Below are 18,432 nucleotides of genomic sequence, written 5' to 3' on the forward strand. Positions count from 1 at the left end.
GAAGTATATAGGTTTAAAATTCTATTGCCGACTGGAACAACAGTTGGATTAAGTTTGAGAGACTGTGGTTCGAAAATGCCTATTGATCAGTTTATTACACGGGTGAAAGAAGAATATTGTCGAGTTATGCAACTGTCCGAATCAATGCAACGAAAAGGATGTATTATTAACTGGAATGCTGGCTCTTTATCTCTTCAAGATGCCAATGATGCCAAGATAACAAGCTTTGTGGATTTCAATACTTTTAAGCCACATAAGTGCCACATTTTAATACTTCAGGTGAGTATAAGTTACATGGAGAGTTTAGTTTGGTTGTTCCTTGAGTTGATTCTTTTTGTGTAGTATTTCTTACTTGTTTTGCTTCTGACTTAGGATGGTTCTGGCAAAGTTATTGAAACTTTTGAGGTTAGCAAATCAATCTGCTCTATCTTACCTTGATTTTATCTCTGTGATTCTAATATACCTGATTCCCTGAGTTGCAGAATATGTGGGATTTGACGCCTGATACTGACATGTTAAAGGAGGTACCCGAATCATACACATTCGAGTCTGCTCTTGCAGATTTAATTGTAAGTGTTTGGCTCAGTTCAGTTGTAAAAACTTGCTTAAATTTCTTGTCAACTTTGTATTTGATTCTCTTGTGTTCGTTTTCACCAGGACAATTCACTGCAAGCAGTATGGTCAAACAGAAAGAGTGATCAAAGACTTGTTAGGTATGACGTTGATGTATAATATTGGTAAAGCTACATGATTTGCTCATTTTGATGTCCATGGTTTTTTTTATAGAACAACTTTGGTTCATGCTAGTTATAAGCATATTATATCTCGTGTAGTCTATGATTGTTTCTCTTAATATATTTTCACTGCAGAATATTTAAGATTGAATGTAGTAAATGCAAGATAACTATTTTTAACATGCTCTGCTCTGTCATTTCCCAATGTAGTTATCTAAATGTAATGCATGATCGCAGATATATAGTACATCTTTAACTCTTCAGTTACATTAACTGTGATTAACACTTATTTTATTTGCTTGTAGTAATTTCTTCAGTTTGTCTTTGGATTTAGCACTAGTCTAGACTTGTAACAATTTCTGTTTCAATGTTTGCAGTGTGGATGTTTTAGAGGACAGGATTTCAATCTTCGACACTGGTACAGGTATGGATGACAGCGATGAAAATTCTATAGCAAAATGGTATGTCCTTTCCAGCATTTTGTGTGCATATAAAATATAAATGGTGATCTCTTTTTATTTGAGGCATACCAATGTCTTAACTAGTGTCTTCTACACACTATATAGGGGAAAAATTGGTGCCTCACTTAACCGATCTGAAAAAGAGCAGGCTATTGGGGGCAACCCTCCATATCTAATGGTAAACTAGTAGATTTTATCTTATATTGGGCTTTTATCTAATGAAACATTCCCTGTTTACTGTGGATTTTTATATTTGATTATCATGTTGTTGTGTTAGAGAAAAATATAGAGTACTTTCAACAATACATAAGAGCATGAGGTACTCCTCTCATCATCACCAATTGGTTTTGAGATGTAACCTCGAGGCACTTTATTCTACTTCGAGATCACTTTTCACATTCTAACTTGTTGTAACAACTCAAGTGTCTTAATAATGTAAAGATTATGAGACGTTTTCTCAAATTATGCAGCCTTATTTTGGCTTGTTTGGGTATGGAGGAGCATTTGCCTCCATGCATTTAGGGAGGTATGAACATGATTCCAGTTCTTTTATTTTCATTATTCACTAACAATCATATATAACCTTTCTTTTCACCATTCTTTTTCAGACATGCTTTAGTGTCTTCAAAAACAAAGGGTTCAAAGAAGGTATATACTTTACGTCTTGAGCGAGAGGCCTTGCTCAGGAGTTCTGGCTCTGAACTTAAATGGACGGTAATGGAGCAGCATGAGCAGTTTATATTTTTTTAATGCTCTCTTCTGTTTTTTTTTTCTTTTTCAAATGACTTCACAGTCTGTACCTTTTCATATTAGACCGAAGGTGGTCTTAGGGACCCTTTAAAGGATGAGATTGCAAGAACAAGACATGGAAGCTTTACAAAGGTAGGCTATTGCATTTCTTTAATGGCTACCAAGTGATTCCTTCATGTGCATCTATAAGAGAAGCTTTATCCACTCTACCTTTTTATTTTTCACTTATTTTTTGCTTATCATAGCTGTTAGAAGCGGCATTTTCACTCATTTGATTTTGATGTGCGTTTAAGAATGGCACCTACCTTTTGCAATTAACTGTTCATTTAGAACATCCCTAATTGCAAGATGTAAATTTTGTGCCAAATTTGGTACAGAAAATGACTCAATTTGACTCGTGCCAAATTGTGTTTCAATGCACAATATGCAAATTATCTTAAAAAAATCAACAATTGAGTGGGGTCGTTGTGTGTTTCCTTGGCCTTGTTTAATAGTTTTGCTACCAAGGTATTCGTCCGCCATAAGTGAGGGTTCTCAATGTTATTGAGAGGAGGTCAGTCTAATTATTAATTAATAAATTAGTGGCAATATGATAAATAAAAAAATGACATTTATTATTGTGCCAAATTTGACTCATGTTATATCTTGTGTCAAATTTGGCACAACTTTTAGTATGTGCCAAATTTAGCATACTTTCTAGATCACCATTGGAATAATACTTTTACTAAAATGTGCTAAATATAATAATGCAACACATTTTTGACACTCTATTGGAGATACTCTTAGCATTAGCGGAGTGAATTATTTTGCTAATACATATGCATTGAGCACTGTTTCTGTGAGCCTATGACATCCATGTAAATTTTTGTTTTTGATTGTAGCACAATACAAAATAAAATAAAAACCGACTTATTTTTTCGGATAACTATTATAATTTTTTTTCTTCAAAATATCAATAAAGATTTTTTATAAGTAAATTATCAATTATGCAATTGTTCTAATTTATAAAATGAGTAACAATATGTCAAAATGGGTCAAAACAATATATAATTACAAGAGAAATTTTAATTTTTACCCAAACACCTTCAAAATAACATAACAAAGCTATGATTTTTGTGAAAATTAAAACTATTTTGTAAGCTTACTATACTGATATGAAATTTTTTGCAGGTTGAAATTTTTGAACCAAATATAAATACTTTGGACATATTCCAACTTCAAAGCAGGCTGAAAGATATATACTTCCCATATATTCAGGTTTGTTGTACTTCTCTTTTTTTTTATTTTTCTGTTCATATTTTAGTTAGATTTCTTGAACTATGGATTCTGTATACTTTAATTTTGTCGGAATTGCAGTGCGACGAGGTATCCAACTCAGGGAAAACAAGTACACCGATAGAATTTCAGGTTAACTCTGCTCTTGTTTAGCAATTTAATTCCTTGAAGTTTGTTTATTGACTAAATTTGGTTACCGTTTATCCGAAGTTCTTACACTATTTAATCTCAGCTACTTGATAAATAAATTATCATATGCTGTTAACCTTGTGTAATTTACAAAAACATATTGTTTTTTTATTGTTTTCTTAACCTAAATATTGTTTTCTTTATTGTAATTTTTATTTTTTACACTTTGTATCAACTACACTCTCACATATTTTATTTTGTTTTTTTATTTTAAAATTTACAAAAATAAATATAAGAATAAAGATGAATTATATAAAACATATATTTTAATATTTACAATTCTTTCATAAAGTAGTTATGGAATAAAAAATTATATAAATCTTACACCTAAATTCTATTTAGAATTAAGGATATTCTAAACCACATATAAAATGTCAATTTTACATACTATGCATGCATATAAATAGCATGAGAGAATTATATAAAACTATAGAGTAAAACAAAAAAGTTTTCGGGGCAGAGCGGCCCGACCAGCTTGAATTAATAGTGGGACGGGCAGCCCCACCCCGTTTGAATTCATAGCGGGGCGCCCCGCATGCCATTTTGCCATGCATAAGTAAAGGAGAAACAATATTTCTTTTCCATCTTAATTATTTTCTCTTCGTTCTTTCCCCTAACATAGTTAAGTTTTCATTTTTCTGCTTTCTTATACTAATAAGTTCTCATGCAAGAATCTGACCAAAAAGAAAAAAAAAATTCACATGCAAGAAATTAGTAGAGTTGGTTATATGTCAAGTATTTGAGTTCAGTATGTCATTTATCAGGTCAACGGCACTAATTTGACTGAGATTGAGGGTGGGGCGGTTGCTATCACAAACTTGCATTCTTGCAATGGTCCTGATTTTGTTTTACAGCTTCATTTCTCATTCAAGCAAGACAATGTAACCAAGAGTTCAGGTAACTGGCTATGGCTTCTTCTTTTGTGAGCTTTGGATTCACATTTACTTGTTTGTTTTCTAGTGTCATCTCTGTTAGTAGCCATTTCTCAATTTAATATTGTGTCAGGTTCAAGGTCGAATCAAGAAGCCAATGTGCGGCTGAAATGTGTTTATTTTCCTGTTGTTGAGGTAAAATTATTATATGCATGGCTTTTATTTTTCTGCAAATAGTTGGGGAACTAAACTGAAAAAGGGTTTCTCAGGGAAAAGAGAATATTGATAAGATTTTGGAGAAGTTAAAAGATGAAGGACATCAAGTCTCTGAAAATTATGAAACCTTTAAACGTGTTTCTGTTCGGCGACTTGGTCGCCTCATACCAGATGCCCGCTGGGTAGGTTTTTGTTCTTCTCATTTTTCATTTTCTTATATATTTTTATTATAATCTCCTGGAATCTTCATACATCTATTGTGAAATATGACATGAAATATATTAATTGTAAGAGACCCTAGAGATTTTCAATTGAGATTATTCTAGCCATTGCTTGAAGATGAAGATAAATGTTATCTTAATTGTCTTTCCTTTAATAACCAAATTCAAAAAACAAAATTCTCAGGCATGGCTGCCTTTCATGGACTTGAGGCATAAAAAGGGAACTAACAAAGCACAATTATTGAAGAGATGTTGTTTAAGAGTCAAATGCTTTATTGGTAGGGTGACGCAATTTTTTTTTCCTAAGAGGTGTTACTTATTTGGACTTTATTACGATAACATTTCTTTGTTTGAGGATTTTCTATATTGCTCTCATATTCTTGGTTAAATTAAACAATGTTATGTTGCAGATACTGATGCTGGTATCAATCCAACTTCATCCAAGGTAAGTTTTGATGATGCTATTCTTTCATTTCTGCAGCAAAATTTAAGCAAATGGTTCTCTCTCTTTCTCTATCTTGCTGTACCTCTGAACTGTGTTCTTAGCTGGTTGTCAGTGCCTTGTACAGATGCACTATTGATGAAAAGAAAACACTAATTAACTTTAATAACTTGAAAAGCATATGTGGTCATCAACTTTTGTAACATGTTTAACCATATCGGCTGTGTTCAATGTGCATTCAACAGCTTTCCTACACATTGTGAAAGCAAAGTAGATATCAATAGCTTCATTTGTGTGCAGAGAGGATATAACTCTTTCAATTTGGGTTGTGTACTTTATAAGTTAAAGTTACTCAGGCAATTGTATCTGTATCTGCAGACTGATCTAGCACCCCACAGTCCCTTTACCACTGCTTTAAGGAATTTCGACAATAATCTTTGTGAGAATGAAAAAGGTCTTCTTTTGCCTATTGGAACTTTTGTGCATCATTTATTATTCAGTTTGTATCCATCTCAATGTTTTAGTCACATGAGCTGGCTTAAGTGGTTTTTGGTGGGTTAGTGTAAGTGTGCGGGCTTTAACTCATCGTAAATGTATATTAGGAAAAACAATCCAACTCAATCTATCACTTTTACGCTTGCAGGGATACAAATCAGAGTTTATAGAGATGGGAAGTCACTGAATTCTTCGCAATTAGAAAGGGATTATCAAAATTGGATTCTTCAGATGCACATGAAGTATGATGAAGAAGTTGATCATGGTGAAGATGAACCTATACTTGCTCTTATGCCAAGCCCTGCAAAAGGAAAGATGCTTGGCATGTCATGTGATGGTATGAATGAAAAAGGGAAAGCTTTTGGTTTTCTGAACTTAGTAGGAAAAAAAAAACAATTGGTTTCCTTTCAATCATCATTCTCTTCCTCTTCTTTCTCTTGGAATTATGACTTCCATTCTGATTCTATTTTGTGCTTTTTTTTTCTTTCTTTCTTTCATTTCCCAACTGATTTCTTCCATTTTTTTTCAATGTTAAATTAAAGTTTCAAGGGTTCACCAAGTTTTTAAAAGGAATGGAATAACATGGAAAGCTGGTCAAAAGATAAAACTTTTGAAGGGAGCATGTGCTGGTGTTCATAAAAATAATGTCTATGCAACTATAGAATATTTTGTACTTGGAGGTTTCCAAGGAGATCCAGGTGGTACGTAATTGTCCTTGTAGATACTTTTTTGTTATGTCAAATTAAATTGGTTATTGTTCATGCAAGAGTTTGGGCGAAGATTTGACCCTCATTTCTCTTTTGTGCCTTTTCAAACAGGAGAAGCTCAGATTATTTGCAGGTAAACTTTGTACATTTTGAGTAGCTGAGGTTCTTTGTTTAGTCACTTTAGTACCTACTGAAATTATTTTTGACAATAAATATTTTGTATTACATTGGACCAAAAAGGCCACTTGGTACATCAGATAAGGATGGGTGCGTTCTTTCTGAAGTTGATGGGATGATGAGATTTAATATTAAAAGCTCCATGTCTATACCTATAAATGTGATTGATTCCAAAAAGGTTTTAGCATACTTCTCTAGTGTTTTTTTTCCTTCTTATAGTACTAAGATGAATGGATTTTCTTTCATTTTCTCAACATGTTGTCCTTTGATTGCAGTGCTTACCAGTTGAAAGTACTGAATGGAAAAACCAGATGGATAAGTGGCGTCAGAAATCTCCATCTACAATTGACTTGCTAAGCCCAAAAGAATGTGAAGAATTAGAGGCTGGGGTAGAGGTTAGAATTTTTATATTTATTTATTGAAGAAACAATGTGAAACTTAATTAAATTGTAAGGAGTTTAATGATTTCATTTCTAAAGAACAAAAAATAAATGTAGTTGGAAACGGCAAAAATGGTGGCTTTTCACTATCTTTTTGGTCAAGTAATTAGAAGCTTTCAAAGTCATGTCTCTGTTTTCAGGAATTGCCTGTCATTGCTACTGCGGGACAAGTTCCTCCCAAGGACGTTGTAGCAGTTGTTCGGCCTTCTAATTATGTATCTAAACATGATTCAAGAGCTTTGGATCAGAGATTTATATTTAAATGTAACGTAGACATGATATTGGAACTGAAGCACATCGACCAAATGAAAGATCCTCAAAAACTTAACCATGTTTATACGAAGCGTGTCTCACCTTCTTCAGATCATGGAATCCATGGTTTATATGTCTTTCCAATAGGGAGCAAGTTCCCATGTTTGTTTCGAGAGGCGGGAGTATACACATTTTCATTTTCTCTTGTAAGTAGTGCTCAAGAAGTCCAATTTTACTTTTGTGTTTAGAATTATGTATTCTGAATTTGTTTCATATGATGTACTATGTTGCATCATTATTTCATTTATCAGACTGATTCAAGTTGTAAGCCATTTGTCAAGAGAGTTAAAGTCAAGGCATCTTCTGAGATAGGGAAGTGGGCACTTTTAAATGATGAGCAGAGCCAACCTTTTAGTGTGAGGTAACGTTTCTCAAAATTGATTGTATACTATAATTTCTTAAATTAACAACTTTTATTATTGGGTTATATTTTATTTGTATTTTCCTGTCTTGCATTAATGTGAGAAGTAGGATTTTTTTTCTTCAAAATTCTTATACATTTTTTTTCTTCCATATGAGCATATTTAGTTGTATCCTTGATTTTCTTATCTTCTTTATGTTCTCACTTTTCCTATTCAAACCTCTTCTTCTCTCAAGGAATAAGGAGCAAGATATTAGTTTTTTTTATTGGCTCAACGACCTTTTTGTGCAGTGTTGGTTCAACTTTGAGTCCTCTCTCAATTGCATGTTATGACATCTATGACAATAGAGCTCCTTTTCCATCTAATCCTGAAGTTGTTGTCAAGCTCGAAGCAGATGAGGACTCAGTTTTTCATGTTAAAAAATTTAAGAGTAACCTTTCTACTTCAAATTTGTTACTAAAAATTGAGGTATGGACATATGAAGTGTTAGAGTTATTATTTGAGGGCATTTTAGTCTTTTCTTAATTATTGTTATTTTATATCTTTTGCCTTATATAAAAGGCTTGGCTTATTAGTTTTGTAACCTAGAATACATTCTCTCTATTTTTGCAATACATTCTAGCCTCCCTTTTCTCTCTTCATCTTTTTGCTATCTCTCATTTGTGTGTGTGTATGGATTGTGTCTTTGCATAATTATCATGGTATCAGAGCAGGGTTTATGGAATTGAATTTCTTAAGCGTAACCATAGCTTTTGCGGATCCATCTTATTGCAGCAAATTGGCTTGGGTCTCCTTCGTATTGCAGCAAATTGGGTCGAAGCATCTTTGCAGTAACTCGGTATGTGATTTTCGTGTTCATTCTGAAATTTTAGGGTTTTGTCAGATTGCAGAATTTGGGAACTTTTGTCTGAGAAAGCATTTAAAAATTTGTTTCTGAAATGGCAAGTAATAGAGATGATTCCCTTCAATCCATTAGTGTGAGGTTAGATGGAAAGAATTATTCTTATTGGAACTATGTGATGAAAAAAATTTTGAAAGGGAAAAAGATGTGGGGTTATGTTTCTGGAACTTTGGTTAAACCAACAAATGACAAAGCGGATTATGCAACTTTGCTAGAAAATTGGGAAGTGGATAATTCAAAAATTATTACTTGGATAAACAACTCTGTAGAACACTCCATAGGTACCCAACTAGCCAAGTATGAAACAGCGAAGGAAGTTTGGGACCATCTTGCAAGGCTGTATACTCAGTCTAACTTTGCAAAGCAATATCAATTAGAATCAGATATTAGAGCTCTTGAACAGAAAGATATGAGTATTCAAGAGTTCTATTCAGTTATGACAGATCTATGGGATCAATTGGCCCTTACTGAATCTGCAGAATTACGAGCTTTTGCACCATATATTGCTCGTAGGGAGGAACAACGATTGGTTCAGTTTTTGATGGCACTTCGTGATGACTTTGAGGGACTCCGTGGCTCTATTTTGCATCGTTCTCCACTTCCTTCGGTTGATTCAGTAGTTAGTGAACTATTGGCAGATGAAATTCGTCTTAAGTCTCAAGCAGGAAAAGGCATCCTCCCAGCACCCAGTCCCTCTGTTTTGGTAGTTCCTCCTCGACACTTTACTCACCATGAGAATAAACCTCACACAAAGGTTGGAGTTGATGAATGCAGCTTTTGCAAACAAAAAGGTCACTGGAAGGCTCAGTGTCCTAAATTAGTAAATCGTGCACCTCAGCAACAAAGACATCAACTCAGACCTCCTCAATTCGGTAATCAACCGCCTCATTATGGTAGCCAACCACAGTTTGGCAACCACTCACAACCTCGACCATACCGTCCTCCGCAATTTAATGCCGCTGCTACTGTACCTCCATCTGACTCGTATGATTTTGGGGCCTCATCTTCCAATCCTGCTCTTGCTGCCCTCTCAGAACAGTTTCAGAAGTTTCTTACCATGCAGCCACATGCCATGTCCGCCTCTTCTTCGGTAGGTCAGCCCCCTACTAGCTCTTCAGGTATGACATCCTCTACATGGATTTTAGATTCTGGAGCCTCGCACCATATGTCTCCACATTCGAAATCTTTTGTTTCCTTGTGTCCTGCATCATCTGTGCCTGTCATGACTGCTGATGGTACTCCTATGCCATTAGCAGGTGTTGGTTCTGTTGTCAGTCATCATTTATCGCTTCCTAATGTTTACCATATTCCTAAGCTTTCACTAAACCTTGTATCTGTTGGTCAATTGTGTGATTCTGGTTACTCAGTGCCTTTTTCTTCTACTTCTTGTCATGTGCAGGATCCGCAGTCTCAGAAGCTGATTGGGACCGGCCGTAGGCGGGGGGGTTTATATGTTTTGGATGAGCTGAAATTACCAGTATTTGCAGCTCCTAGTGTTGATCTGTCTTCCTTTCGATTGTCTCCATCATCGTCTAGTTTTTATTTATGGCACTCTCGCCTTGGTCATGTTTCAGCTTCCCGTTTAAGATTCTTAGCTTCTACAGGAACCTTAGGAGATTTGCAAGTTCATGATATTTCTGATTGTAGTGGTTGTAAACTTGCAAAATTTTCTGCTTTACTTTTCAGTAAAAGTACTTCATGTTCTGTTGCACCTTTTGACTTAGTTCATTCTGATGTGTGGGGACCCTCTCCTATTGCTACAAAAGGAGGGTCTAGATATTATGTCTCTTTTGTTGATGATCACACTCGATTTTGTTGGGTTTTTCTAATGAAATGTCGTTCTGATTTCTATGATATTTATGATCGTTTTCGAGCTTATGTAAAAACTCAACATGCTTCTGTTATTAAATGTTTTAGATGTGATCAAGGTGGTGAATATACTTCAAATAAATTTTGTAATTTGTTTGCTTTAGATGGAACTGTGTATCAAACTTCTTGTACAGATACTCCTGAACAAAATGGTGTTGCTGAAAGAAAGCATAGACACATTATTGAAACTGCTCGTTCTCTTTTGTTGTCCTCATCTGTGCCTAGTCAGTTTTGGGGAGAAGCAGTTCTCACTGCAGTCAACCTTATTAATAAGATTCCATCTTCAATCACTTCAGGTTTGTCCCCTTTTGAAAAACTATATGGACATATTCCTGATTATTCTTCTTTGAGAGTCTTTGGTTCTACTTGCTTTGTTCTTCGTCCTAGTGTAGAGCGTACAAAACTGTCATCACGCTCTGCACTTTGTGTGTTCCTTGGTTATGGTGATGGCCAAAAAGGATATCGTTGTTTTGATCCAACTTCTCAAAAATTATATGTATCTCGCCATGTTGTTTTTCTTGAGCATATACCCTTCTTTTCTATTCCTGGCACTACTCACAACTTGACCAAATCAGATCTTATTCATATTGATCCTTTTTGTGAGCATACAAGTACCTCTTCTCCTCAAGTTCCTCAAATTGTAGAGTCTGAATCTTCTCCTGGTCCTATAGTCCCCTTTCCACGTCATTACTCTCGCAGGTCTCGAGCTATTGATACTGGTATTTCGCAGGCTGACATTTCTGAAACACCTCCGCCTACAGCTGTTCTAGATCCTTCTGATACTGTAGATCCTCCTCGCTATCCTCAGCGCACTCGTAAGTCTACTAAACTACCACATTTTGTTTATTCGTCTTATTCTATCCCTTTCACTTCGTTTTTAGCGTCTATTCATTGTCTCTCTGAGCCTTTATCCTATAAAGAAGCAGTTACTGACCCTCTTCGGCAGCATGCTATGAATGAGGAACTTTCAGCTTTGCACAAGACAGATACTTGGGATTTGGTATCTTTACCTCCTGGTAAACATACAATTGGTTCTCGTTGGGTCTATAAAATCAAGACCAAGTCTGATGGGTCTGTTGAACGCTACAAAGCTAGATTGGTAGCTAAGGGATTTTCTCAACAGTATGGTATGGATTTTGAGGAAACTTTTGCTCCTGTTGCAAAAATGACTACTGTCCGTGCTCTTATAGCAGTTGCATCTGCTCGTCAGTGGAATATATCTCAGTTGGATGTTAAGAATGCTTTCTTGAATGGCGATTTACATGAAGAGGTCTACATGGTTCCTCCTCCTGGGGTCCCTCACAATCATGGAGAAGTTTGTAAGCTTAAGAAAGCTCTGTATGGTCTCAAACAGGCTCCTCGAGCATGGTTTGAGAAGTTCTCCAATGTTGTTACTTCTCTTGGGTTTCTCTCAAGTAATCATGACTCAGCACTATTTGTTAAGTGTACCAATGCAGGTCGTATTCTCCTTTCCTTATATGTTGATGATATGATCATTACTGGTGATGATTTAGATGGAATTGCAGTGTTAAAGTCTCAATTAGCTTCTCAGTTTGAGATGAAGGATTTGGGGCCTCTTCGGTATTTTCTGGGTATTGAAGTTGCCTTCTCCCCAAAAGGCTATCTTCTTTCTCAGTCAAAATACACTTCTGACATTATTGACCGTGCTCGTCTTACAGATACAAAAGTAGTTGCCACTCCTTTTGAGCTCAATGTTCAGTATTCTCCTTCTGATGGCACTCCCTTGCATGATCCTACTTTGTATCGCACTATTGTTGGCAGTTTGGTTTATCTCACTATCACTCGCCCCGACATTGCATATGCTGTTCACATTGTTAGTCAATTTGTTGCCTCTCCTACTACTGTTCACTGGGCAGCTGTTCTTCGCATTTTGAGGTATCTTCGGGGTACTATCTTTCAAAGCCTTTTGTTTCCCTCCACTTCTTCCTTGGAGCTGCGTGCATACTCTGATGCTGATCATGGTCGTGATCCCACGGATCGGAAGTCTGTTACTGGTTTCTGTATCTTTTTGGGTGATTCTCTTATTTCTTAGAAAAGTAAGAAACAAACTGTTGTCTCCCAATCTTCCACTGAAGCAGAGTACCGCGCTATGTCATCTACTACCAAAGAAATTGTTTGGTTAAGATGGCTGCTTGTAGATATGGGTGTATGTCATTCTCAACCCACTCCTATGTATTGTGACAATCAGAGTGCCATCCAGATTGCTCACAACTCAGTTTTTCATGAACGCACCAAGCACATTGAGATTGATTGTCACTTCACTCGTCACCACCTGAAGCTTGGCACTATCACTTTGCCTTTTGTTCCTTCTTCTTTACAGATTGCTGACTTCTTTACTAAGTCTCATTCTATTTCTCGTTTTCAATTTCTAGTTGGCAAACTCTCGATGCTTATTGTTGCTGCATCGTGAGTTTGAGGGGGGGTGTTAGAGTTATTATTTGAGGGCATTTTAGTCTTTTCTTAATTATTGTTATTTTATATCTTTTGCCTTGTATAAAAGGCTTGGCTTATTAGTTTTGTAACCTAGAATACATTCTCTCTATTTTTGCAATACATTCTAGCCTCCCTTTTCTCTCTTCATCTTTTTGCTATCTCTCATTTGTGTGTGTGTATGGATTGTGTCTTTGCATAATTATCATGAAGATGTTGCACTCTTGGTCAAATTATTATGAATTTGTATAATGCTTGTATCTACTTTATTTGTTAAAATTTGTATGTTTTAGGGTTTACTGATTGAAAGCAATGACTTGGACAAGATCAGACCTGGTTACAAAGCCACTCTAGTCATATCTAACTCAGATGGGAAATTCTCTGTTTCCATTCCTTGCCATGGTGTGTATAAATTTGTGCAGAACCAAGAACATAAAATTCACAATCTCCTGTTGTGCTATTTAGTGATATTATTTTTAGTATTCCATTCATTTATAATTTCTTGTTTTGTGATATCAGTAACTCCAGGTTGTTTGAACCATGTTAAAGCCCAACAAACAATTTTGGCTGACCAACTTCTGCCAGGTTGCATTGTTAAAGAGCTCGAATTAGAGGTGTATCAATCATTTTCACTCTTGCATACCAATTCAAAAACTTTTACAGTATAGAGTTTTATTATTGGATTGAAACCTGGTGACTGCAGCAGATGGTTTCACATGTTAACAATGCGTCCTATATTTTCCTCTCTCCAGATGTTTGATGCATATGGCAATCATGTTGTGGGAGGCTTGGAAGTTCAGTTGGATGTTGAGGGATTTGAGATGCTAGATCAACTGGGCCCGAGGCATAAAGTTAGCATCTTAAATACATTTTATTACAATAGCTTACTAGGTTTTCTTGGAAGAAATTTGTAATTACTTGTGATATTTTAATTCTTGAAATGGACATAGATGCATTTCATTGTGATAAGAATATGTTAAATATAGGTGGACCATCATGGACGTGTCGACCTTAGTGGCCTCTTGAAAGTAACAGCTGGTTATGGAGAGAATGGTAAGTGTATTTACTGGAGAGCTTTATCTCTGATGTGTTGAACTTGTAGAAATCTAGTTACGAGACACGCTAAAGGAATTGGTAATATAGTTTCATTCTTGTTTTTGTACCAGTATCACTTAGAATAATATAAGGCCTTGTGCTAATTTTGTAATACAAACATGTGTTGAATTGAATGTTGTATGCTTCAGTTCAATAATTTCTTACCACAAACTTTTTGTGTCTTTGTGTGTAAAAAATTACAATACTACTTATACAACTCTTGGTGTGTATATTTATTTTATTGTCTTGATATGGAAGTAAAATCTCAGATTTTGAATCTGTTAAGCAAAGCTTGAGTATTCCTTATGTGATCAATTAATTATGTACTCAAAATAAATATGTATTATTGACTTGCAATCGTTTATACTTCATTCGCCCCGTAAATTCCATATCTGTGCCCGACCCTGTGCAGCATCGCTCTCTGTATCATCAGGCAATAAAGTCTTTTTTAAACAAGAATTTCAGATTGAGAAAAGAGAACTGAGAATCGCATCGAAGGTCAGTGATTCTCTGCTTCATATGTTGCTAATTTTCTTTTTCCCACCTTTTCTTATCTAAAAATATTGTGACTAGGTACCCGAGATTCTTACTGCTGGTTCCAAACTAGAAAATATCATTTTTGAAATTGTCAACTGTGAGGGTATTGTGGATGATACTATCCACGATGAAGAGAAAACTGGTCTGTCACATATGCTAACAATAAAGGCTGATTGGCTTAATTTGGGAGAGTCTGTCCGGTATACTTTCAAGCATGGGCGCTGCATTGTTCCTGCTATTCCTTTATCTGAAATTGCAGGAAACTATAGCTTCTTAGCTATCCATTCTCGCCATTCAAACCTTAGTCTGAATGTTGAGGTGGGAACAACTCTGTAAAAGCTACATGTGATGTTTTTGTTTTGTTGCTTGAAGTAGTTTACAAACCATTACTTATTGAACGATTGCTATACTCCATATGCAGGTTCATGTCAAACCTGCTATACCAAATCCAAAAGTGGAGCATGATGGAAAAAACTTCTCCGTGGTCATTGAAAATAATAAAAAGGCACAAGCATACAACTACTAATTGTCACTTTTACATTACTTTTCAAAGAATATGCAGTTTTTATCTTGGCACGGACTAACCATTGTAATAATTATTTTTATTCATCTATATTAAGTTTCACAGGCTTTAGGAAGATAGATCTTCCCTTTGTGTACGCATTTCATGCTGGATTTAGGATTTCTTGAGTTTCTTTATTTCACTGCAGGTCTTTGAAGAGGACCTGTTAAAAATTGGCTCTGTAGTCCGAATATTGGAAGAAAAATGTGTCAAGCTAAATGAAGAGAAGGAAAAAATTGAGCAAACTATGAAAAAATTGCAAGGTTTTGACTGGCTAGCACATCTATAGCTATTTTTTTTATCTGCTGGAATCATTGTAAAAATGTTTTGACATATCTAAACAATCTACTTGACCAAATCGACCATTTAATTTTGTGACACTGACATGTCCTTCCATGCTAGATAGTATACCTGGGCGCACTCACTCGGCTTTTAAAAATTATTGTAGTGATGAGACGACACCCTTTTTTCTTAATTGTGTGTCCTGGGCCTTGTTTTTCTAGTTTTAGGACATATTTTGCTATATTAGAACTTTGTTGATTGAAGTACTTAACAGGATCTTATATTTGTTGTAAAATTTCTAGATTCTACAGAACTATATCCATTTGGTCTCGAAAATCAGTTGTCCTCGAAAGAGGAAGTGATGGAGAATATAGAAAAGATGGGTAACTCTGCTGCTGCGGTTCTTTGCATTATTTCTAGGGGAATTCCATTCCAAGAGCCAGAAAATCATTTAATGAAAGACACAATAGGAGTGGTTGCTCTACTAGGAAGAGTTCGACCTCATTGCAGCCAGCTGAGCAGGTCAAACATCTCATGTGTTTGCATTTTCCCAACCAAAACACTATCTTGTCGTCCTTTTATTTTATTTTTTCTTTATTCGGTTCTAACTTGTGGGTTTGTTTACATTTAGGTTACTGTCGGAATACTTGGGTGCAGATCAAATGCTTGCTGTTGTCGTTAGATCTTTCGAAACTGTTGTTCTTCTAGAAAGGTATAAACAAACTGGAGAAGTTGATCGCAGCCATGCTATTCATGAAGAAGCAGCCATTCTTGGCAAATCTATAAATGGTCGATTTCTTGTTATATGCTTTGACAATATAAGGTGACATCCAAAGCTTCTTAACTACAATTAATTTATTGACACAAAATAATCTCTCCTTTCTTATCAAGTACAAAGTTGGATCATCTTAGAATATGAAGACTAATATTCCTCATTGTTTGGCAGTCCATTCAGAGGTGTCTTCAAGAGTGGCTCTCAGAGGAAACTGGCTTTACCACGTCCTTTCTTAAACGATGGAACCATTCCAAAAGGTTTTCTGGGATTTGCTGTAAATATGATTGATTTTGATAAAGACCAGCTATCCATAAAAAATAGTTCAGGCCATGGCCTTAGAGAGACTGTATTCTATCACCTTCTTGGTCAGCTCCATGTTTACCAAACCAGGGAGGACATGCTAGCCTCCCGAGCTTGTATAAAACATGGCGCCGTATCGCTAGATGGTGGAATCTTAAAAGAAAACGGTGTATTATCTCTTGGATTTAGGTTTGTTTATCATTCCTTTCTTTCTTTTCCCTCCCCTCTTGTATGAATATGCTTCTTAAAATGATTTTTTGTTTTATGATTGTCTTTAGTGATCCGGGACCGGGAGTATGTTTTCAAGTTGCCACAACAACCAACAGTGAAATGCTTCCCTATCAAGAAAATTTGAAGCAGCTTAAAGAGAAGAAGTCTGAGTTAAGAACAATCAATGGGGAGATAGAACAAGTGATGAAAAAATGCAGCAAAGTCTTGAAGAAGTTTCAAAAGAAAAAAGCAGAGTTTAACAAGTTTATGGACATGTGGAACCTATTATATACAAACAATGATGCCACACAGAAATAGTTTGTACAGTATGATGACAAATCAAGTCATCATTTCTCTCCACTGTTTTGAGAACTGCTTTTTTGTTCTACATTTCTTTTTGGGAGAAAAAAAGCAATCAATGTGTCGTAAATGTAATTTTGGGTATATATGTACAGATTAGTATTTAGGGATCCATTTAAGGTTGAAGAAGTAAGTCTATATCTTTTATAGTTTCTTTTGACCTTAAAACCACATCTGTAAAAAGTAGAAGTATGTTAAACAACTTGGAGCCTCATCTCAGAAATGGCTACAAATGCTTTTTTTTTTTCCTTAGAAATATCTATTTTTTTATAGTAAAATTCTCAGAATATCATTTTTGAATAGTTTAATTGTTTCAAACTCTCAAATTAATTTTTTTTTTTAAATTTCTCAATTCTTCTACTTTCGTAGTCTTTTAATATCTTATTCAAATAAACATAAGTTATTTATTCATATTTTTAAATATAAATTATTATTTTTCTTTAATTGTTTTTCTAAAAATTATAATGAAAAACTTGCTATATCAATTAATATTAATAGTTTTAAATATATTATTAAGAAATTTAGAATTTTTTAAAATAAATTATTACAAAATAAACTCATTACTTACAATTTCATTTAAATATTTAAATAATAAATTCATTAATTACATTTTTGTCAAATAAAAATTTTTATTGTCTCTTCAGGATATAGACTCATAGATATTTTACTTACTTTACTAAATTGTAAACTCGTTGTTAGCAATTTCATTAAAATAAATAGTAAAGAGTAAACTTGTTGTTTACAATTTTGTTATAAGTAAATAAAAAATTGTTTTCTCCACAAGCATAGAATCTATGATAATGAAAACACTTGTTTGTCATTTCAAATTTAAACATAAATATATTTATGAATTTCTATTCCAATGAACATGATTAATTTTCAATAAAAAAAATTCAAATGATAAATAAAATCATAAACGTAAACTACTTGTTTACAAATTCAAACCAACTTAAATATAAGTTGTAAACTTCCTGTTTACTATTTCAAATTTAAATATAACGTAAATAATTTGTTTACACTTTTGAATTTTTAAAGAAATTGTAAACTACTGTTCTTGATTTTTATTTACATTTTAATTTTTTTTAAATGTAAAAAAAAAATGCTTTGTAATTTTTGTATGTGTATTTTTTTACCGTAATCGAGGCATAAAAGCTAATAAATACACATTCCCATAATTAAGGAGGTGGTGGGCTTGTGCGTATCACACATGACTCATTTACGAGGTTACAACCTGTTAAGAGTTAGTTAGGAGGTCAGGATGGCAAATCTTGGAATTATATGATTATGTGATATTTATGTGTATCATTATGTGAATATGTGAGTTATATTATAATATGACTAGATATGCATGTTTAGGTATATTAAATATGCATGCGAGCTCATTTCTGTTTAATTAGGCAATTTTCATATTTTGGTCATTTCGGGTATATTTGGCAT

The 18,432-nt window shown here is 34.6% G+C and overlaps 2 protein-coding genes across 2 annotated transcripts; both read left to right on the plus strand.

Annotated features, from left to right (window-relative positions):
* The first annotated feature begins 316 nt into the window (after window positions 1–316).
* On the plus strand, window positions 317–17,036 carry LOC133778866 (structural maintenance of chromosomes flexible hinge domain-containing protein GMI1-like). The gene is made up of 36 exons (XM_062218885.1): window positions 317–405; window positions 483–569; window positions 658–713; window positions 1,112–1,195; window positions 1,301–1,373; window positions 1,666–1,721; window positions 1,804–1,909; window positions 2,009–2,077; window positions 3,116–3,202; window positions 3,302–3,352; window positions 4,174–4,306; window positions 4,415–4,476; window positions 4,551–4,679; window positions 4,903–4,996; window positions 5,129–5,163; window positions 5,539–5,614; window positions 5,804–5,992; window positions 6,198–6,356; window positions 6,474–6,495; window positions 6,603–6,717; window positions 6,815–6,934; window positions 7,120–7,437; window positions 7,543–7,652; window positions 7,944–8,121; window positions 13,168–13,276; window positions 13,394–13,488; window positions 13,627–13,725; window positions 13,861–13,927; window positions 14,382–14,467; window positions 14,543–14,824; window positions 14,928–14,990; window positions 15,187–15,331; window positions 15,653–15,872; window positions 15,982–16,173; window positions 16,297–16,614; window positions 16,704–17,036. The coding sequence occupies exons 2-36, from the start codon at window positions 486–488 to the stop codon at window positions 16,951–16,953; spliced, it is 4,332 nt and encodes a 1,443-aa protein (XP_062074869.1). The 5' UTR covers window positions 317–405; window positions 483–485; the 3' UTR covers window positions 16,954–17,036.
* Window positions 8,583–10,211, plus strand: LOC133834513 (uncharacterized). The gene is made up of 2 exons (XM_062264152.1): window positions 8,583–9,672; window positions 9,954–10,211. The coding sequence occupies exons 1-2, from the start codon at window positions 8,592–8,594 to the stop codon at window positions 9,989–9,991; spliced, it is 1,119 nt and encodes a 372-aa protein (XP_062120136.1). The 5' UTR covers window positions 8,583–8,591; the 3' UTR covers window positions 9,992–10,211.
* Window positions 17,037–18,432: the final 1,396 nt, after the last annotated feature.

This window comes from Humulus lupulus, chromosome 5 (genome assembly GCF_963169125.1).
Source record: "Humulus lupulus chromosome 5, drHumLupu1.1, whole genome shotgun sequence".
NCBI classification, from domain to species: domain Eukaryota; kingdom Viridiplantae; phylum Streptophyta; class Magnoliopsida; order Rosales; family Cannabaceae; genus Humulus; species Humulus lupulus.

Bases quoted from the DNA above. Each gene is read 5' to 3' on its own strand.
- LOC133834513 (XM_062264152.1), top strand. From the start codon at position 8,592: ATGGCAAGTAATAGAGATGATTCCCTTCAATCCATTAGTGTGAGGTTA. The intron at 9,673-9,953 runs GTATGACATCCT...TGTCATGTGCAG, and splicing joins GCCCCCTACTAGCTCTTCAG to GATCCGCAGTCTCAGAAGCT.
- LOC133778866 (XM_062218885.1), top strand. From the start codon at position 486: ATGTGGGATTTGACGCCTGATACTGACATGTTAAAGGAGGTACCCGAA. The intron at 714-1,111 runs GTATGACGTTGA...CAATGTTTGCAG, and splicing joins AGTGATCAAAGACTTGTTAG to TGTGGATGTTTTAGAGGACA. The intron at 5,615-5,803 runs GTCTTCTTTTGC...TTACGCTTGCAG, and splicing joins TCTTTGTGAGAATGAAAAAG to GGATACAAATCAGAGTTTAT.